Genomic DNA, 22,956 nt, shown 5'->3' with positions numbered 1-22,956 from the left:
CCTGGTCCAAATATACCTCGAGTAGGATCGTCAGCTAGGCCAGGTGGGAGTGCACCCATATGGTCATCTCCTGGGGATGCATCAGGGCCGCCTCCCAGTCTACGTCCTCCATCTCCCCCGGGTCTCATTACCAGTGGTGTCATAGGCAACCCTGGTTGAACATTTCTACTTAAACACTTTATAAGAGGAACTTTAAAAAGGAGACGCAAAATAAATTGGCATCAAAATAGACACTAGAATTGCAAGGAAATAAATATCCAGTATTTACAGTTATTATAAAATTAATGATAAAGCACACTTAGAACCAACTAAAAAGAAAGGAACTAATTTTAAGTGGATATAAATAATATGCATAAGCTTTGTGCAGTCATTTAAAGTGAAGAGATCTGATGGGTGAAACGGACAGACCTACTACCCGATGCTGCGGGCTGTTGTGGGTAGAAGCAAAATGCAAAGAACAATTTAAAAGACCAGTGTGAAAAGACCTCTGGCCGAACGCCTTTCAATGTTTATATATATTATGTTTGATTTTTGGGAAAAACAATAGTCCAGCAAGATGGATAAAGCTGTCTCAAAGTCCAGACCTGAAACGCCTTTTGCTTTCTTCGCTGTATTGCACTACCTACCAAATCTGTTCTTCTTAGTTTGAATCAGTGTTTCTTCCAGGTCTCTGCACTTCTGTTAAAAACAAAGAATTAAAAAAGGTATTTTAATTAAACAAAAAAGATGGAAATGTGTACTTTGACAACAGTATAAACACAGCAGGCCCACAAGTCAGCCCATTTCACATATGTTCTTAATAAAAAGACTCTACATGATGTCAAGCTTCACCTCTTATACTCACTATGGAAAAATCAAATGTAATACAACTTGAACACTGCAAGGTCAAATAATTTTGGCCATTCTCCTCCTTTTCTTACATATTTGTTTTATGTTGTTTTGTGCCATATAAAATATGACAACCATTTTGGAGCACCCCTGCTGGATGAAGTAGAGGGGGCACCCGTGGACTTGGTAGGTTGAAGAAAGTCTTGATCCACGAACAGCACAGAACACCCATGCCCAAGAGGGGTCTTGAGTTTTATCTCTTGCTTACTCAGAATTAGGTACCTAGAAACAATCGGCCCTATAAAGACAGCTAGTCACATCTAAATAACTTTACTTAAGATGTGTTCAAAAGAATGTTGCAAATCAAATTACAATAACATGTAGATTATAAAGAAATTATATCATCAAAGACTGAGGTATCAACTTTAAATAAAAAATTTCTAAAGCAGTTTTATCACCACCTCGCAGATTTACCACATACTGAAAAATTCACATGTATTACACTGCACCATATGTTTGTTCTAATCCTAGTAAAATGAAAGAAGTCCAAGCAGTGGCTTGACATTAGCCACTCCACAGAATAGGACATAAGTGACAGCACTTTCTCCGGGTGGAATGCTCCCACATATATTTACGAAGTCCTTTTAGGCAATCTCATAGCAGACAGCAACCCTTCTTTGTACTAGTGCACCCTACAAACTGATTATCATCTGAACGATATATTGTGGGGTCAACATAAAAGAGATGAGTGACATTCTAGGGGACAGACTGTAATAATTTCTCTTGCTTGGTAGGATGAGAATAGAACGTATAACCATTTTTCACGAATAAACTCAGCCATATCTGAAAAAAATAAGATCAAAGGAACTTGCACACACACAGAGTACCTGTAGCTATCTCAGACTCCAATGGGACCCCTTCACAATGACTGAAGCAAGTTACGGTCATACTGAAAGACAGAAAATATCTTTGGAGCAGAACCACTCCTTGAAAAAAGGCAGAACCAAGGACTTTGTTTCTGGGACGGCTGAAATTGCAACTATGTATCACTGAGACTTGCCTTAGCCAAAGAGCAAACCCATGCTGAATGGAAATATCCACTTGAACAGTAGTTATCACTGTCGTCCGATAACCAAGAGGAAACCCTCTTCCTGCAGTAGGCAAAGGCATATTTAGTTGCAGGATGCCTGCCACCGGGAAAACACCAGTTAGCCAATGCCTTACAACCTTCACACAAACAACGCTAAAGGAGAGTAGGGTGGATTACAAAACTCCCTCCTATCTCTTCAAATTAAGTGTGGTCAGAAATGAAGAAACTTGTAGGGGACAAACTTGCATCTCGAAAGTTGCAATACCAATCCCCCCTGTCCAGTCAGTTTCAATCAAGATTACATCAACTTTGTGTATTCAGGAGAACTAGAGGAAAAATGGAAATGATAGAAAATGTACTAAAGATAAAAATTCCCCTGCCATGTGCGAGTCAGACTCCAGTTCAAACTCCTGATCCTCAGAAATGCTTCATGACAAGAAGGAAGCAAAAGGCTATGAGGATCAAAAGCCAACGGATTGGGAGCCTGTATAGTCCTACCGAGATAGAAAAGATGGAATGACTACTGGATGGACGACACTCCCACATGCAGAAAAACCACCACCTTCCTTTAGCTGCGCCCATAAATGCTCCAATGAACTGGAGTCACATACAACAGGTAAGAATAAAACGTGGTTATATTGACAGAAAAAAACAACTTTTGAAGCACAGATGGTTGATATAAGAAAGAAAACCTAGGATAAAGAGATTCCCAACCTGTACAGCTGTGGCACGACTGCAGTCCAGATCTTGGTGAGGACTCAGAGCACAGCCGAGAGCCAAGGGATGGGTTGTGACCTGGTAATGCTTCTGCCACGATGTTATTGAGGAATTTGTGTTAAGGTTTGTGAAATGGAATGTAGAAACGGGCATTCTGAAGGTAGTGGGGCGCTAATCAATCCTTGCTTCCAGTACGAGAAAATCTTTGGCACAGTACAATTTTTAACTTGTTCTTGTGTACAAACTTGAAAACCTCCTCCTTCGCAGTGGCGTTCCAAAGTTAAGGCGGAGGAGCGTTGCCCCACTGCTTTCAGCAGTCAACTAAAGGAAAAATAAAATTATATTAACTCGTTGTTATTATCATTTTATTTGTTCCTGCTACTGCAACTTTGCGTGCGGGCTGCTCTGCTGTCAGAGCTGGGGAGGAGTGGTGGGCACTCTGTAAGTGCGCATGACTGTTTAGCCGGCAGGCCAAACAGTCATGCACACTATGCATGTTCTCCACCAATGTTTGCATTACAGCCTGGTTGGGGAACATGCCCAAACTCCTATTCCCAGGCTGAGCGCCGAACCAAGGTGCTCAGACCAAAGAAAATGCTGCATTGCAGAGGTGTGATTGGCTTAGGGGAGCCGGGGTGCTTCCTGTTCCGGCTGGAGCGGAAAAAGGATGAGAAGAGATGCACCAAGGAGATACGTTTAATTCCCCCCAGGTCATCAGTTTCTTTCTTGACACTGTCAGTGCCTTGGTACATGAAGCCCAAAAACCAATTAACTGTGCCAGTCTGTAGATCACTAATTTTGGGCCTTTTTAAATTGAAATATAGGCCATTCCACAGAACGGAGAAGTAAAAGGGCGGTCTGGGAATCTGTGGTTAGACAGAGTAACCACCAGAAAGAACGTTATGGAAGAAAGTAACTTGTTCTTCTGATGGATACTTCTAACTGTAGATTCCTCACCTTTAGAATAGATACCAAAGCAGTACCTCCCAAGGTGGCGGGTCGGAGGGTCGCTCAGAGCAAAAAGTCCTGCAGGTTCGAATTGCCGAAATGCCCTTTCCTACAGACCTGGCTGTGAAGGTAGTAATGCTGAGCACTGAAGCCCACATTACAATCTGACAAGCGTCCAGGAAAGGCACAATGCATGCCAACGAAGAGGCAGCTGCCTTGGCTCTAGAGGAATCAGCCCTCAGTCCTTCAGGAGGCTTCTTGCAGGCCAGCACATAGTAGAATTTAATGCAGAGGACTACCCACCCGAACAAAGTCCTTTTCTGCACTGCCTTGCCTTCTGCCTTAAATAACCCCACAAAGAGCTAACAGTCTACCCCATGGTCTTTGGTACGCCTGATGTCACAACTCAAAACCCTTTTGGACAATAGTCTCTCTCCTCCTCCTTAGAGGTGTGAGGTGGCACAAAGAACGTCAGCAGTCTAATGGACTGTCTATCATGACAGGTCATTACAACTGCTCTAGTCCACAGTAGCATATGTCATTAAAATGAGTGGTGTTGGGAGGCTGAAATGTAAGAACATGAAACTTACTTACGCAACAAACTGAAGCCTCACAAAAAATAAAGTCAGAAGGCATAGAGAGCAGCTGTGCACTGGTTCAAAAAGGACGTATATAAGAAAAGTAAGGACCACATTAAGATCTCATTGTGGCATCACATAGAGTTTAGGAGTAAACATATTAAGTAAGCTTTCAAGAAATCTGGGTGTAAGTGCCATCCCTAATCCCCCAATAGTGAAGTTTATTTGCATAAGTTAATTTTTAAATCATTGCATACCAATACAATTATAAACCTAGCCAGGACAGATCCTTAAGTCTACAATTACATTTAAAAAACAGGTACTCTGGGATCCGTTTAAAGGTTTAGTTTGAAACAGCAGATTTGGTTCTAACATTAAAATGGTTTATAAGTGGTATTGTAGCGATTCATCACCAGTGAACACATCCCACGTTGGAGACCTGTCGCTGCTCAGTTACTCGACTGCCCCTTTACCCACGAGCGCTGCTTTTCATTATTAGTCCTTTTTGCTTTGAGTAGGCCTATGGTCTGTGGGTAACGTGTATAGGTGTTTAAAGGAGCAGCAGTTTGTAATTTTCTTACGACGCATAGCCGTAGGGGAAAGTGCTAGTGCCATTTAAAAACCTGGAGGGCAAACGGAAATGAAACAAGCATTGGAAATGCAATAGGTCTCGCAGCATTAGAGTTAGTGCTTTTAGAATTGTTTATGGGTTTTTTTTGTAAATCTTTAGCATTTTTGTTTCCTGTAGCCAATGCTAAAGAATTAAAAAAAAAAAGCCATAAACATTTCTAAAAGCTCTAACTCAAATGCTCCGAGACCTATTGCACTGTGTGAGGGTGAGGGGTTGAGGGTGAGTGAGGGTGAGTGAGGGTGAGGGTGGGTGAGGGTGAGTGAGGGGTTGAGGGTGAGTGAGGGTGAGGGGTTGAGGGTGAGTGAGAGTGAGGGTGAGTGAGGGTGAGTGAGGGTGAGTGAGGGTGAGGGTGAGTGAGGGTGAGTGAGGGTGAGGTATTGAGGGTGAGTGAGGGTAGAGGGTGAGAGAGGGTGAGGGTGAGTGAGTGTGAGGTGTTGAGGGTGAGTGAGGGTGAGGCATTGAGGGTGAGTGAGGGTGAGTGTGGGTGAGGGTGAGTGAGGGTGAGGTGTTGAAGGTGAGTGAGGGTGAGGGTGGGTGAGGGAGGGTGAGGGGTTTAAAATGTTACTCAACAAGTGATTAAATTGCATCCTAAAGTACGTAACAGCTTTTTACTAACAGAGCCCCTTCTATCACTCAGAGTAAAATATAAAGCTAAAATATAACTAAAGCAGATATTAGAGGCTCTGGAGAAACACTGGAGAAAAAAGCCCTAAACCCAAAAATGGGTTCCTTTGTCGAGAGGTACCACTGCAGCGAGACTGTCAGAAAGACACCACCACCAAGTGGCCACGGTACCCATCACAAGGCGCTGGAAGGACGAGGAGTACTAAAGATGGGCCATGTCCCAGGCGCAGGTAGAGGAGCTGGAATTGCCCAAGATCACACAACTGTCATGAAGGAAAGAGGATCAGCTGCAGGTGCACTTGGTACCCCAGAAGTAAGCAAGGGCATCTGTTGACGGCACCAACATGTGATGCCAACTCTTGGTTACAATGGGGCACTAGGACCCGGCGGGTGCAGTCCCGCCTCCTTCCCGCCATTTCTTGGCCCCAGTAACGCTATCCCTGCTGGACTCGGGGTGTACTGCTTGCCAACAGGATTGTGATCCGGTTCGACGAAACCTGGCCACCGCAGGCGAGCTGGAGGGGATCACTGGTCCGAGGACACCCTGGAGGCGAGCCCAGGCCGACATGCATGTTTGGGGAGAAAAAAAAAATAAAAAAACAATGCCAATGCAGAGAGGAACCCAAACACGGCTAAAAATAAGCGCCATTCTCCTGGCGTGACGTGGGAAGGGACAATGTGCAACTTCCTGTGAAAGGAAAAGCCTTGTGCTCAGGGACAAGTGGGACAAGTCAAGGGCGGAAGACGTGAAGATATGGTGAGGACACTCGAGGAAGGAGCCAGCGCGTGGGGACAGACCCAGCGGAAGGGGCGGGCCTGCCAGAATGAAAGGAAAAAAACAAAGTATTACACTAAGTTGCAGCTGCAAAGTTCAGAGTTTTTTTTTTTAATAACGCATTCTTTCCTCCAAAAGCGGTTCCGTTGTGCGCAACTAAAGGCCTTGCACCGTTTCCCAGAGGGAGATTACAGGAAAATGCAGACTTTTTTTTTTTGATGAGAGCTCAGGCAACATGGAACAGTAAATCATTTTTTCGTCCGGCGGGCTGCACGGGTAGGTTTGTTCACCCATAGGCTGTGGAGATGCACAAGAAAAGCGAGTAAGAGCAACACGGGTAGGGGGAGAAGCACAAGGGGGAGAGAACAGCGCAGAGGGGCGGGGGAGAAGCACAAGGGAGAGAGCAGCGCAGAGGGGCGGGGGAGAAGGACATGAGAGAGAGAGAGAGACGCATACCTGTGTGAGACAGCAACAGGGAGCGTTGCGAGTGGCATACAAGACGGAGGGAAGAGAGGGGAGGGGGGAGGAGAAATGCGACACGGCGGGAAGGGGAGGGGGCGGAGCGGGTAAAATAAACAAGACGGAGGGAAGAGAGGGGAGAGGGGAGGAGAAATGCGACACGGCGGGAAGGGGAGGGGGCGGAGCGGGTAAACAAAGACGGACGTGCACGCGCTTTTAAGCTCAATGCGCATGCGCATTGAGCTTAAAAGTCACGGGCACTGCAAGGAATCGCCACGATTCCTTGCAGTGTGGATAAAGAGTAGATAAATCCCAATACTCTCGCCTTGCTCGATGCGCATGCGCATCGACAGGCGAGACCTAAAAACGGGGATCCCCTTGCTGGTGTTCTTGCCTCGGGAATGGGTACCAGTCTTATCAAATGGCTATAGGCTCCTGCCGCCAGTTCGCTTTTATACTACTGAGTGATCTGAGAAAATAAATGCTGTGAAGAGGTTTGTTTCTCTCCCCATATCTTTATGATAAAGTCCAATATCCGCTTCTGGGCTTTGTAGGGGTGTTGAGAGGGTCCAGTACGAGGATGAAGAGCGTCCTCAAGCCTTTGTACAAACCTCACAGCAGGCCATGGTGGAGGCATCCGTGTTTGAAAAGCATATAGCCGAGGCCTCTAACCAAGGGTGAGCTCCATTTCACAGTAATAATTCCCCAAGTAAAGCTCTGCTTTCACCGGCTACGGTGGGAGAACAGCAAAAGAGGCGCAATCATGAATCTGCAAGCTCCTGCGTTTTTCTGGTCGGTCCGGGCTCGAGTTTAGTCCGGTATTTGTAAAGCCAGCATTCGCCAGCACATGAACTCTCTTCAAGTTTTTCAGTTAAGGGAGGCAGGAATATAAGGCTGAGGTTTGGACACCAGATACGAAGAGTTTAGTGGGGCCAAGATAGAAGTTGATTTTAATGCGGCCTGATCTTGCTGAAATGAAGTCAGTTGCACTTGTCTGTTCATTGTCTTTTTCCAAGTTGAATAGGAAATTGAAGCCAGTGCTAATGTTGATGGATTTCTCTCTGTGTTCGCTAAAGCTCTCTTGAACTGTTTGTTTCACGGGAGCCATTTCTTTTCAAAAATATGTCTAAGGCAGGCCTTTTCTGGAGCCTTTAAAATACCGATGTAATATTTAGGAAAATCAGCCTCGAAGTTAAAAGCTTGTTTTACCAGCCCAAATTCCAGTCTGAGTCTTGCCTTGAGCAGGTATTTTGGTAATTGAAAGATCTTTTTGCAGCCTACACAGTGAGCCTGCTCCAGAATTTCATAGCAGGCTCCGGGAAAAGCTTGGTGCCCATAGCTGAGCGCAGGGAGGAGGGATGCTTGAATTACTTTCTTTATTTCTTCTGCAGACGGGCACCTTAGGTTGTTATTAAGCTTGATTGCGGTTGGTATCTTTTTCAATGCATTTTTATGAGCTGATGGTTGCACGTAATCTCTGAACCACACCCCCAGATATTTATAATTGGGGACAGATGTGATGATTGGGGGGCCCATAGTGCATGAGATTTGTTTCGTATTTTTATGACGGACGACTACAAGTATTTTCATCTTATCTGGATTGCGGGCAAGAGAGTTTGTGACACTGTATTCCTGTAGCCTGATCAATGCACATTGGATCCCCACTCTGGTGTGGTCCATAATGACTATGTCGTCCGCGTATTGGAGGATGTGAAGGGGTCTGTGGCCTAGACAGGGTGGAACAAGGCGACTGGTGGTCAGGGCTTCTCCCAGATCAGCGGTATACAAATTGAAAAGTAGAGGTGCCAGCACGCAGCTTTGTTTCAGACCCCCAGTGGTCCATATTTTAGCTGATAACGATATTGGGCCTGTTTTCATTCGGATCCAAGTTTCTGAGTAGAGGGAGATTATGGCACTTCGAGGAGGAGATGGACTACCCCTGCTTGCTAGTTTCTTTCACAGGGTCTGCCTGTTTATTTTGCCAAATGCCACAATAAAGTCTATTAAACAACAGAAAAGTGGTGGTTGGTTGATATGGGTGGCTTGGTGACAGAGGGCGGATAATACTATGATGTTGTCGTTAGTAGCTGTACCCCCACGGAAGCCTGTTTAGAAGAGAGTGAACAGCTCTTTCTTCTGCCCAGTTTTTCCGATTTTTCAGTAAGATTTGGGAATTTACCTTTGCTTCTAAATCTAGCAGAGCTATTAGATGATAATTACTCAGCTTTAAGGATCACCCTTTCAAAATCGGGCATAGTGTTGAGCCTCTCCAAGGTTCAGGGATTTGGCCCATTGAGTAGGCCGAATTGAAGAGCGGTGTTCAAAGAGTGGCCCAATCTTCTGAGGTACATTTAAAAATTCCAGCTGGGAGGCCATTTGAGCCTGGGGCTCCATCACCTTTCATGTCCTTAATTAGTTTTACAATTTGAGAAGATGAGATTAGTTCTCGTTTTTCTTCTGCTTGTTGCAGTCTAAGCTCCATTTAATTTGTGTAGTTACATACGAAGAACAGCCCAGTGACACGATTCTCCGAATCCGCTGCTGGGACTGCATTTTCTCTTGAAGTCAGAGGGATTTTATATTGTTCACATAGCTCCAAAACAGAGCTAGAGATCTTTCCTCAAGCATCTCGAATATTTGTTTCCACTCCTCCTCTTGAAGTGCAAGAAAACTTGCCACTAGACATTGCTGGCTGGGTTTGTCCATCCTGGTGTTCAAAGATCCCATCTGGTGGTACAAAGTCAAGGAAATGTGCTGACAACACAGCCAGTTTTAGAGGTGCAAGACCTTCCAACTCAGGACCCAGAATCCCACTCCATCATGTTTGTTGCAATACCACATGGTGGTGGTGGTGTTCTTGAGAACCAGAACCAATCTCCCGTAGATGGACAGCAAGAAGGATTTCAACACCAAGCAAACGGCCTGGAACTCCAGCAGGTTAATGTGGAGGCAGGTCTCCTGACCAGAGTCTTCTGATGTACAGCTCTCACAGATTAACTCCCCAACTATGCAGTAATGCAAGGTCAACACTGCCAGTAATGGGTAAAAAGAGAGGTCTGTCACTGGCCCAGTGGCAGTCGAGCATCCACCCTCAAATCTTTTGAAGTTGCCTTTAAAATGTAGATAAAATTTGACAGGTTTCCTTGGTGCTGGGCCCACTGAGACTTCATATCCTACAACAGAGCCCGCATATGCTATCCGGTAAAGTCAACAAATAGGATGCAGGAGTCTAAAAAGCCAGAGAGCCACTCTCACTCAGACACAGGATCAAGGTTGAAACATCAGGATCATAGCCCAAATGTCTTGGACTCACTAAATTTTGATAACACACCATATCCAGGATGGCTCTGATGAATGGGAACCTATGCAAAGATATCAGGTGATCTTTCGGCATGCTGACAGTGAACACCAATGAAGTCAGAAGGTTCAGCCCCATCTGGAGGTGATACAGAGTAAATTTGGTAAGAACACCTTCAACAAACAGCCAGTCGTCAAGTTACCTGACCTCCAAAGGTACGCTAGGGCAACCTCCATCACCTTTGTGAACACACAATTCGCATTTGGGAGGCTGATAGGGAGCACAGCCAACTAAATAAATGATCTAGCCTACTTTAAACCACAAAAAGTACCAGTAAGCCTGCAGGACGAGATATGGAAATAGCATCCTGCAGGCCCAACACTACCATCCTGTCTCCTGTATCCAGGGCAGATAGACTCTGGGACCGTGTAAGCATCTTGAAATTGTCCTCCCGCAGTGAGAAATTGATAAGCCAGAGATCTAAAATAGGCTGAACAACTTCACCCTTTTTCGGTATTAGAAGATAGTGGGAGTAACATCCAAATTCAATTTGAAAGAACAGGAGTGCCTGTTGCTGGGCCTTGGCGTTGCCTCCAAGCAAAGCTCCTGGCAATGCCACAAAAGGGACAAAACGGTTGAGGATATCGTCCTGTGGATGTGGGGAAATCGAAGGATTGTGATGTGGCTCTGCTTTCATTGAAGAACTCTAATGAGGAATCAGTCTTCTCGCCAAATAGGCGAGACCTGTCAAATGGCATTTCCACGAGTGAAGCCTGAACGTCACCCAAGAAGCCCATAGGTCTCGTCCATGCATGGTGACAGAGCACCACACTAGTCCTGACTGCTCGGGGTAAGTAGTCAGTACTTTCAAGTCCTGATCTAAAATTGTATTTGGCTGGGTCCTGTCAGTCCTGAATAAGTTTGCTCAAGGTTGGCACAAACTTCCTCCATGACTGTAAGCAAGATCTCTGCAACCATGCTCCATAATGCGTGGGAGTATATACCCATTAAGCAAGCTGGCCTGGACTGACCAAAGGGTGAGGTTTCTGATGAGAACATATGTTTCCTATATGTCTAATTCTCTTTGACTCTCCATCTGGAGGGGAGAGGAAGGAGGGGTAGTGTCCTTAGGGAAGAAGTTGGGATGAACCCTGATGGTACTTGCGTGAATTAGGGTGCTGCTTTAAGAAAGCAGGGTCATCCGGAGCAGGTTTGTGGCACCGTGCTACTTGTCTGATCACAGGCGGGCATAAGGAAGGTTTATCCCAGGTATCCAATGGTGTCATTCAGGGCTTCGCTGAATGGCAGCAAGGTCTTGGATAAGGTCTGGCCAGGCTATAAGACTTCAGTGAGAACACTGGTTTTCATCTTAACGGACGATAACTAAGTCCAGGACTTTAGTTGCTCGTCCGTTAAATACGGGACAGGAACAGACTAATTTGCATACAGCCGGGTTCTGAAACTGGGATGGTGCAGTGAGCTAAAAAACGGTGTTGGATCTAGCCCTGATCTCTTGACTTGGTGAGAGTATTCTGCTTAATTCAGAGACTCTGTCCCTCACCACTCCTTGTTGTAAATATTTTTGTCCACCCTAAGCGTGGAAGGGTATACTCAGACATGAGTCCCTTGCTCATTGCACCATCAGGATTCAAGCAAGCCGGGCCGAAGACGGCTGTAATGCCAGAAACCGGTCCCCGGTAGCTTGTTTCCTTCCCAGTGTAAGAATTGGCTTTTGTAGTTTGGTTTGCCCTGTTCCCATCATGCACTGGGACAGGAACAGACTAATTTGCATACAGCCGGGTTCTGAAACTGGGATGGTGCAGTGAGCTAAAAAACGGTGTTGGATCTAGCCCTGATCTCTTGACTGGGTGAGAGTATTCTGCTTAATTCAGAGACTCTGTCCCTCACTACCCCTTGTTGTAAATATTTTTGTCCACCCTAAGCGTGGAAGGGTATACTCAGACATGAGTCCCTTGCTCATTGCACCATCAGGATTCAAGCAAGCCGGGCCGAAGACGGCTGTAATGCCAGAAACCGGTCCCCGGTAGCTTGTTTCCTTCCCAATGTAAGAATTAGCTTTTGTAGTTTGGTTTGCCCTGTTCCCATCATGCACTGGGACAGGAACAGACTAATTTGCATACAGCCGGGTTCTGAAACTGGGATGGTGCAGTGAGCTAAAAAACGGTGTTGGATCTAGCCCTGATCTCTTGACTGGGTGAGAGTATTCTGCTTAATTCAGAGACTCTGTCCCTCACCACCCCTTGTTGTAAATATTTTTGTCCACCCTAAGCGTGGAAGGGTATACTCAGACATGAGTCCCTTGCTCATTGCACCATCAGGATTCAAGCAAGCCGGGCCGAAGACGGCTGTAATGCCAGAAACCGGTCCCCGGTAGCTTGTGTCCTTCCCAGTGTAAGAATTGGCTTTTGTAGTTTGGTTTGCCCTGTTCCCATCATGCACTGGGACAGGAACAGGAACAGACTAATTTGCATACAGCCGGGTTCTGAAACTGGGATGGTGCAGTGAGCTAAAAAACGGTGTTGGATCTAGCCCTGATCTCTTGACTGGGTGAGAGTATTCTGCTTAATTCAGAGACTCTGTCCCTCACCACCCCTTGTTGTAAATATTTTTGCCCACCCTAAGCGTGGAAGGGTATACTCAGACATGAGTCCCTTGCTCATTGCACCATCAGGATTCAAGCAAGCCGGGCCGAAGACGGCTGTAATGCCAGAAACCGGTCCCCGGTAGCTTGTTTCCTTCCCAGTGTAAGAATTGGCTTTTGTAGTTTGGTTTGCGCTGTTCCCATCATGCACTGGGACAGGAACAGACTAATTTGCATACAGCCGGGTTCTGAAACTGGGAAGGTGCAGTGAGCTAAAAAACGGTGTTGGATCTAGCCCTGATCTCTTGACTGGGTGAGAGTATTCTGCTTAATTCAGAGACTCTGTCCCTCACCACCCCTTGTTGTAAATATTTTTGTCCACCCTAAGCGTGGAAGGGTATACTCAGACATGAGTCCCTTGCTCATTGCACCATCAGGATTCAAGCAAGCCGGGCCGAAGACGGCTGTAATGCCAGAAACCGGTCCCCGGTAGCTTGTTTCCTTCCCAGTGTAAGAATTGGCTTTTGTAGTTTGGTTTGCCCTGTTCCCATCATGCACTGGGACAGGAACAGACTAATTTGCATACAGCCGGGTTCTGAAACTGGGATGGTGCAGTGAGCAAAAAAACGGTGTTGGATCTAGCCCTGATCTCTTGACTGGGTGAGAGTATTCTTCTTAATTCAGAGACTCTGTCCCTCACCACCCCTTGTTGTAAATACGTCCGTTAAATACAGCAAATGTGGCTGAATCAATCTTCAATTGAAGGGCCAGGGGAGAACATGACACTGTATCGGGGGAGATGTACAATACACTGGCCTTTCGTGGATCCAAATAAAAGTTTGCATCATCATATCGTGGAAAAAGTCAATTTTAGTGGTACGCACAGTGGATGGCGGGGAAGCTGAGGGAGGAGAAGAACCAGAGGGGTTGGACCTGAAACTTCGCCAACTCGTTCGGACTCTCCTTCAGCTACCGCTTCTTGAGAGAGAGGTGCTGAGGGACCTGTGGGTGGTGCGACAATGCTGGAATCGCGCCAACAGGTGACTTGGGGTGATGCCATCATACGCACTTGAGATCCCACTGTGGTTCTGTGAGGTACTACCACACGGAGGGGATTGGCAACGGTTGCGAGACTGGGAAGAACTGGGGATTTCCAGTCTCGGGGACCTCTATGAAGAGGGAATCCTCATACACTTTCAGGATCTCATGGAAAGACAGGACGTTCCTGGGAAGGACTTTCTCCTACATGCGGCATTGACGACATCCATTCGCAAACACTGGAGGAGAGGGCTAGAGAAGCTGCAGGCCTTCCTACCCTGTTAGTATGTGGTTACCTCAGGGGGAGGGTTAAGACGGTCACCTGCCTATACAAGAGACTTACACAGGGATCCAGGACTCCTTTAAAGGAGTTGCGCACTAAATGGGAAACGGATCTGGGGACGCCCACAGAGGAGAAGACATGGGAGATGTTGATGGAATGGGCATGGAAGTGCTCCAGGAACGCGAGATTTCAACTAATACAGTTTTATGTGTTCCACCGAGCGTACCCGACTCCTTTTAAACATAATGAGTTTTTTGGATCCCACACAGCCTGCCAGCGGTGCAAGATGGAAAATGCCTCACGTCTCCACATGCTTTGGGAATGTCCCCTGTTGCACGGGTTTTGGGGAGAGGTCATGGTTAAGCTACAAGAGGTAACGGATAGGGATTTGCAGCCAACGCCGGGAGTTTGCCTGCTACATTGGTTTCCCCACACTGCCCATAATGAGCTCATCAGTAAATTCATAGACTTAAGGTTAGTCCTAGCTGCACGAGAGATTACTAGCCACTGGAAAGCGGTCACTAGGCCCAATGCAGCAAGATGGTTGCAGGAATTCATAAAATGGGCGGACTGTGAGGGGATCTTCCGACTACAGATGGCTCGGAGAACCAATAATGACAAATTACTTGAGGTGGACAGGGCCTGGATAGGGATGGTGGACCTGCTCAAAATTCCTTGTGATGGGGATGACTGACCTTCTGAAGGGGGAGACCTCTCCTCTTGCTATGGAACATTACCTTTGTAAAGGTGGGAGTGGTGCCGGGTAAGATGTTTGTCCTGGGTGCATCCTCCTCATTGAGACCCTGATTACTGGCATAGTGCGTTGAAGTGGATGACAGGCTTACAGGCTGTATGGCATAAGAGTTGAAGGAAACAAGCGACATGTCTGATGGGTGGGGGGGGGAGTGGGCCTGGGGAGGGAGGAGGGAAGGGGGGGGGAGTTTGTTGTGGGTTGATAGATGCTTATATGATGTGGGGAGGAATTAGACTGTACACAAGCTTAGAGCAATATGGACTTAATGCCCAGGACAGAATTGCAGGTCGTAATGGCACAGACAATTATACGGCACAGATAGCATACGTGAAGAAATGAAAGTTGAGAGGCAAGGGGGAGATAAACGGGAGTATGGAGCAGTTATAATAGGGCCAACGTTTATCAACCTTTGTGTGATGAAGTGTAATGTGAAACTGAAGTAATTGTGTCTCATTGACTGAAAACTTGAATAAAATTTGTTTTAAAAAAAAAAATCATATAGTGGAAAAAGCTGTGCCCATTATCTCTATATTCAAGAGAAGGTGGCTGTCTTCGGTCAGAGTTTGATCCAAAAAGTTTTTGCAAAGCTGGAGAGTGGTTCCTAGGGAAAGGTGTTTTGTCAGAGTCAGAATGGACTTCAGCGTGTTGCGTTGTAACTGCTCCAGGCTGTGATCTCAGGAGAGGCCGTGACCGAGCTCGGAGTAATATCCAGGTTATCCTCTGGCTTTGGGCCCAGATAGATCCTGGTGCCAGACATTGAGTGTGCATTGGAGTCGGCATGGATCCTGGTGCTGGACATTGAGTGGTCTCTGGAGTCGAGTCGAAGTTGAACTCAAAACAAGTTCAGTACGCACACACTGTACGGAGGCTAGATCTGCAGGTGGTAACCCAACCAGAGGTCTCTGCTGATCCATAGGGCCAAATGGAAGATTGGTAACATGGCTTTCATCAATACCTCAATCTGTTGCGATGTCGCTGACGCCCCTGGGAATTCAGAGCACATCCGAATCCTCTCCTCAGCAGGGGAGGGGATGCGAGATTGAGGGACACCTCAACATCCTGTCAACTTCTCAGAAGAATAGTTGCAGGCCTGGGACGAGCATTGCTTGGATTTCTTATGTTTCTTCTTGAGCTTCGACCTATCCGAAGTTTTGGATCGTTCTGAAGACCTGCTGCAGGAGCAGCCGAAAGAGCAGGAACTAGTCTGTGCTCTGGACTATGAACAGTAGTAGGGCTCACGCGACTGCCGGTGATGTACAGCTTGGCTTTATGAATCTACATTACCTTCGGGTGCATAAGGCCAAACTCCTCGCATGACTTGGAGTTGTTACTAGTACCCATACACCAGAGACACACCTGGTGGTGATCTGTCACAGACATCTGCTTGCAACAGTCTCTACAATGTTTTGGAGGTGCACACGTGAGAAAAAACTTGTAAACTGATGAGAAAAAGTTACAAGCTAGCTCTGGATCTACGTATGAAGGCCCAGAAAGAAAGGAACTGGTGCCAGCTAACTGGGGTGAAGCTTAAACGCAGCTACAGCCATCACTTTCAGGGGGTAACGAAGTTGATGTATCCTGTAATCTGGTAGTCCAATACACATCTTTTGGAAACTTGTTCATTTATTTGGGATAGAGTCAGTATGGCAAAAAAAGAAAGGACAAAAGCAGCTGACATGTGTTTCGCCTGTATGACAATTTGGCCACGGGCTTTCTCAAGGCAATAAGTCTGTGTTATTTTTTTTTATTTTTTATTTATTATTCCAACAATACATCTTTTAAACAATGACACACAATCATGTATGATCACCAAAAGCACCCCAAATACTCAACCCAATCTTCTTTTTTTGGACCCTTAACAGAAAATAAACTAATTTCTAAATTAAACAAAATATACAATTTGGCCCGCCATGCTTCAAATGCTGGGGGGTCATTTTGAAGCCACTTAGAAGCAGTGCACAATCGAGCAACAGTAATTGCAACAAAAATCAAATAGCGATGTTTATATAGTGGAGTACCTTTATCAATTTCCAACCCAATCCCTAAGAACATTATGGCGGGTGTAATCCGCATCGGACTGTCACAAATTTTAGACAAAAATTTCTCTATATCCATAATAAATCTGGATAGTTTAGAACAACTGAAAAAGACATGCAAGCTATCCTCATCATCTACTTGTCAGCGAAAGCATTTACCTTCATAACCACCCCCCCCCCCCCCATTTAAGCATACAAGCCGGGGTATAATACAGGTCAAACACTGCGTTAAAGAATTGCACTTTCAAATTAGCAGACATTAACACAACCTTAGAACTGACAATAGCGTCTTCAATAGATATATTCTGATCTCCTAAAATGTTAGACCATTTAGCGTTATGCTTCCCTAGATCATAAGATCTATAAGATAATATTAACTTATACAACACCCCTATCTTTTATTGCCATCTTACTGCCCCCACAAAAAGATTGGGTAAAACGATACTTTCATGCGCACTAAGTAATATCGTAATTTGAAAAACTGAAAATTTGTTAAATTATACATTCTCCCTAATTCCTCAAAAGACATAAGAAGCCCCCCTTTTGCGTACAAATACTTAGTCTTGTAATACCTTTATTCTTCCATACAAGGGCTACATTGTCCCAGAAAATAGGGGGAAGAATCTTTTCAGCATTCATAGGTGTGTAATAAGATACCTTCTCTAATGAACAAAGTTTGCAAATTGGTTTCCATACTCTAAAAGCACCTTCCAGAACTTTAAATCTTGTTCTCTTGAAGTAGCTCCCATCAATTTCTTTAAATAAACATTGTCGTGCTTCAGATCTAAGCAACATCGCGAAAATTGAAGGGGCCTCTGCTACATTACCCACTCCTTCCCCAGTCAATAAAATCCGCATTTTTGACAAAAAACATACAGAAAAATATAGGGCAAAATCTGGTATGGCCAAACCACCTCCTCCACTGTAAGGGCCATAAACCTGCTAGCTTGTCTTGGTTTACCCGGGGCCCAGATAAACTTTGCACATACAGATTAAAACTATAAGTCTACGCACTGGTAACGAGGGAGGATCGGGGCACTACAGATAGTACGGCGGAAGAGTGGGAGAGTTATAAGGTTACATTGAGATGGGAGTGTGTGGCTCAGGTGATTGCCGTAGACAGCCAGCTGGAATGAGAATGGCTTAGAGATGGAGCAGGCAAGACTGGTAAATCACCAAGCAGATGAGGCAAGTGTTCTGAGAGAGTGACAATTCTGGCAAATTGCTGGCATGGTTGGTGAAGAGGGAGAAGCCCCACGTGCATATATATAGGCAGGGGGAGAGCTTGGCTACCCTGATAGCTAGGGACCAGATAAATGATGCATGTCGTATGTACCTGCATGAGGGATTTGCCGGCACTCATAAGTTGTCGGAGAATGCCTTAGAGCGGGTCCTGAAAGGAATAGAGTTGATGAGGCATAAAGACAGCGAATGTTGTCTGTGTAGTCTTGTTGCGTGCAGATGACACACTGGTTTATCTCCAGGACCCGGTGCATTTGTTACCCCTGTTAGAGCTGATGCATGACTTTGCTGCAGTGTCAGGGCTACGCACAAACAGAGACACATCTAAACTATTGCCAAAGGGTGGACAGGGAAGAGAGAGAGACCCTTTTCCAGAGGGCCTCAGACTTGGCTGAAAACGTGATGTGTTCCGACAAAAACTATACAATTTGAATGGGGCAAAAGTAAAAGATGGGCTGACAAGGTATGTTGACATCTGGAAAAATGCTTCCGCTGTCTCTATTGTGGAGGGTTGCCATGACAAAAAGTGTTTTTTGCAACAGTGCTTGTATGTTCTGCAAAATGTGATGGGTCTGGTGCCGGTTATGATGTTTGTTCGGTTGGATAGGTTGCTGACGGACTTGGTGTGAGTGGGCAAGAGAAGCCAGGTGTGCTTGTCCACGCTGAAGCTTCCAATGTCTGAAGGTGGGATGAGGCTGACAGATTTGTTCCTCTATTATGCCCCGATGCAGTTGCAACATGCAGTACATTGGCTAGAGGACGGCACAAAGTGGAAAAAGGAACTCTTGGCAGACACACACAACCCCTACATTCTCCGAGAGGTGCTTTTGGGGAGGAAGGCGTTCCGAGAGACTCTCCCTACCTGCTCTGACACATGGCGATGGATGTGGTACAAGGTGGTTCATAAGGCACTGAAGTCCTTTTACAATATAAACAAGGACCCATTATGTGCAGTGTGGCAGAAGGAAGGATGCATGAGAGTCAGGGATATGTTTTCCAATTACTGTTTTGTGTCTTTTGCCCAGCCCCAAGAGCCGGTTGGCGTGGGGTTGGGACAGTTCCTGCTTTCTTCTATGATGGCACACAGTGCATGAGCAGTGTGGCCCTCATTTCCCGCCAGGTCGCAGGACCATGTCACGATGAGACAGATGTTGGAAATGGTTGGGTGCAGATGTTTGATAACCCGCCTGTATACCACCTTAGTAGCAGATAGAGGGGGAACACTGAACGGGCCAGGTACACAGGCATGGGGATTGCCCAGACGTTGCCAAACTGGAAAACAGCCTGTGTTCAAGTTAAACAAGTGGCACCTATGCGAATGAGAGCCGAGTTGTATCAGTGGGGTATCTGGGTAGGAGACACGACCTATGTGATTTCTCTATAAGCGGAAGACTCTATCTTCTACATAGCATATCCCTAAGTGGCCGTACCTAGTTTTTTGCACCACCAGGACAGATTTAGTGAGGCCTCTGGCGAGCGGCTCAACCGTAATAAATCGCTGATCTTTCCTCTGGTGCGTACGACCTCCTTCCAGACTTGGAACTCAGATGGGAAGGAGCGCATTTCTGATACCTTGGTGTTCAGATTGAGCTAGACAATGCCCAGTTAATAGCCCTAAACTTAGATAGAGTCCTGGTGGCATTGCAGCATTCTGTGACCTTCTGTAACACCTTCCTGCTGTCCTTAATGGGCAGACTCACTGTATCCAAGATGGTAATGCTTCCTAGGAGCCTTTACGTACTTCAAAATTCACTCTGCCCGATTCTGACACGAATATTCAAGCAGCAGGACATGATAATCATCTCACTGCTGTGGACGGGGGAGGCGCAGTTGTGTGGCCCTTACTACTCTGACACGTAGATACAAAGAGGAGGTCTGGAGGCCTCACGCTTTGACCTGTACTAGTTGGCTGCCCAGCTGTAGTATGCATCTCGCTGGATGGAAGAAGGGGACCATTGGGAAAAGCAGCTCCTAGCTGGACGGGCAGAACCAGAAGCCCTCCCAATAGCGATGTTGAAGGGGAGAGGAGCTGAACGGGATCTCCAAAATCTAGTACACCAAACCGCAAGCATATGGCAACAATATGTGGAAAAGGTGCTGGGACATGCGCCATTCCACAGAGAGCTTCCCATATGGATACTGGCCCCTATCAGAGACATGGGTGACCACATGTGTATTCAGGCTTGGAGGAACGGCGGATGCAGGGTCATTGCGGATCTCTATCCGAACAAGACATTTATTACATACGAACAAGCAAGTGAAAGCTTTACTCTCGGACAGGGTCACTACTTACAGTACAGGGTAATTCAAGAGGTAGCCAAAGTTACAAGGCCCCAGTACCCTGACATTCCCCAACCAACACATACTTTAGATATTAGCAGATGTTATCTACATTTACTCTAGGAGTATAAACTCTTATTCGACTATTTTTCCACTTTTGGATGAATCTTTTGAATTTAAAAAAACGGGTGGAGGTTATATTAACAGAAAAGAAATAACTCCTACCGATTTCATGATACATTTGTATTTTAGACTTCTTGCCCTGATGAAGTCCACTGTGATTGAAACAGCTAGTGACGAAACACATGCTGGCATATGGGCAGCAGCACAGATATTTGAATAAAGGACGTCTGAATCCGGAACCTCAGCCCACATTTCTGTGAGCTTGGAGACATTCTTCATAATTTCTGTACTTTGGTCTTATTGAGAGGTAAAGGCTGGCTTCCTTCCCTCCTGAAGCACCAGATGGACTTTTTGTTGTTTTGCAAAACTTTCTAATTTGATTTCATTGAAACAAAGGGGTTTGAGTGCACCTGAAAACCTAGCCAGTTCTCTCTTGCTTGTCATAACATAACCTACTGCTCACATACACATCGGGGCTCAGGGTGGTATCGCTCCTGTATAAAGTCATGAGGCAGGACTAAACTTCCCAGTCGCATGCGGTCAAGGACTCCATCGAAGAGGGACCTCAACACACAAACTGAAGATAGGGTTTGGACGGCCATTTGCGAGCTCACACACACAGTCTCCTGCAACACAAGGTTTAAATTGATCCACTACAACTTCCTACACCATACCTACCTCACACCAGTGAAGCTGCACCGTATTTCACATAATAATGATGGCAGGTGCCCCCGGTGAACCACAGAGGAAGCATATTTTCTACACCTGGAATGGGCGTACCCCTGAACCTTAACAGTTTTGGGGGCTGTTGGTAGAAAAGGTGCGCACAAGTACAGGTCTCCCTAAAAGAGAAAAGCCCCTTCAATGCCTGTTAGCCCAGGTACGCAAACTCCTTAGGCTGATGCTGGTCTTCGTTAATCACAGAGTGCCCATAAATTGGATGGGGCAACAAGGAAGGTGAGGGTCCTGTCTCTGACTGGCTTGGACCACTCTAATATACCAAACAAAACAGATAGCCAATCAGGTTTTACTTATTTCTTATTTGATCACACCCAGCCTGCAAGTACTGAGCGGTCAACATTTTTTTTTTTTTGTCTTCTTGGATTTTTATATTTCTTTTTTGTATTTCATAAAAAGAACAATTATCAAACAATAAAGAATGCATTCAGAAAACAATTTGCGCAATATATACAAGTGTTCAATGTGTACATCATCAATACTGAATTTCAAACACACCAAAAATACATTACAACAAATAAATCAAATTGATACAATGCCTAAAAACAATTTTAGAGATAGGCACCAGTCCTTCAGATTATATAACAGAAGACAGGCGGACAACAAAGTTAATAAATACTGCCTGCCCGTCTTGTAAACATTGTTTTCTGAATGCATTCTTTATTGTTTGATAATTGTTCTTTTTATGACATACAAAAAAGAAATATAAAAATCCAAGAAGACAAAAAAACATAAATAAAATATTGACCGCTCAGTGCTTGCAGGCTGGGTGTGATCAAGTAAGAAATAAGTAAAACCTGATTGGCTATCTGTTTTGTTTGGCATAAATTGGATGGGGCAGAGAAGCCCAGATATAGCAACATGGCTTAGAGATGTTAGGGAATGGGCACTAGCCGAAAAAACACATATGAAATTAACATGCAAAGATGATGGGTTACTGGCAGACCTCACGGAATGGTGAGAGCTGTGCAACCCTGCTCTCACATCAGGGGAGGGGGGGAGTGAGCTGAGTGATACCACATCCAGCGGGAGTGAAACATGCTAAGTTGAAAACCAGGGGGGGGGAAAGCAGGGGGTGGATTGATGAAATGAACGCTTATCTTAATGCTTACAGTCCACAATGATGAAATGTATGATGTATCCCTCATTGTGAACTATATTATCGATTCCAGGTCTTCTCAGGCAGACCTCGACATTATAGAGGTTGTGTTTAAAGTACCTACCAACTATTCTATGCTGTAATGTTAAGATTGAAAAACAACAACAAAAACAAGTGTCCCCTAATGCATAACTAAAACGTATACCCTTCTGTTACTAGTGTGGCTGTTGCCGCCATGTCGCAGTGGACGTTTTACAAATGACATGGGGATGCTCACATATAGTAGAGTTTTGTAGGGATGTGGTACAGTACCTGACCAGTATTATAGGGCTCGCACTGGAGGGGTTGGTCAACCTGTGCGTCTTGGGCATTGTCCTGAGGATGCAGCAGACAAAGATGGAAGCTAGGATTTTTGTGCTTGGAGTGGTGTTGGCAAGACACTGGATAGCGATGGATAGCGATACAATGGGTGTTAACATGACCCCCAGCAGAGGCACAGTCAGTGGTAGAAAGATTTGATAGATTGGGCAACAGCTGATGAAGTACATATCAGGCCTACAAGGCGAAATAAGGCAGAGTAAGAAGACTTGGTTAGTTAGGGAGAGATGCTTAGTAGGATGACAGTCCTCAGACAGCAGCCCCCGTGAATCCAATTGGGGAGAAGAGGGTAGGGATTGGGAAGGGTGGAGACTCTGGGAGCATCCGATTTTGTTCTGTACATTATGCCCAGTGAGATGTAAATTGATATTGAAGTTGAATTCTAAAGGATATGTATGTATATGTAGCACTCACTTGAAAGGTGCATTGCTCAGT

The 22,956-nt window shown here is 45.6% G+C and overlaps 1 protein-coding gene across 3 annotated transcripts in view; it reads right to left on the bottom strand.

Moving 5' to 3' along the window:
- Window positions 1-22,956, bottom strand: part of CENPH (centromere protein H) — a 368,725-nt gene that overhangs the window by 166,629 nt on the left and 179,140 nt on the right. For 2 of the 3 annotated variants that reach the window (XM_086960717.1, XM_086960718.1), the window contains exon 7: window positions 627-678. In XM_086960717.1, the coding sequence (XP_086816843.1) occupies window positions 627-678 (52 nt within the window). The remainder of the gene's footprint in view (window positions 1-626; window positions 679-22,956) is intronic. The other variant, XM_086960719.1, reaches the window with a different exon arrangement.

This window comes from Lissotriton vulgaris, chromosome 3_1, assembly GCF_964263255.1.
Source record: "Lissotriton vulgaris chromosome 3_1, aLisVul1.2, whole genome shotgun sequence".
Lineage (NCBI taxonomy): Eukaryota > Metazoa > Chordata > Amphibia > Caudata > Salamandridae > Lissotriton > Lissotriton vulgaris.
The sequence above is the reverse complement of the archived record's forward strand: the minus strand, read 5'-3'. Positions and strand labels throughout refer to the sequence as shown.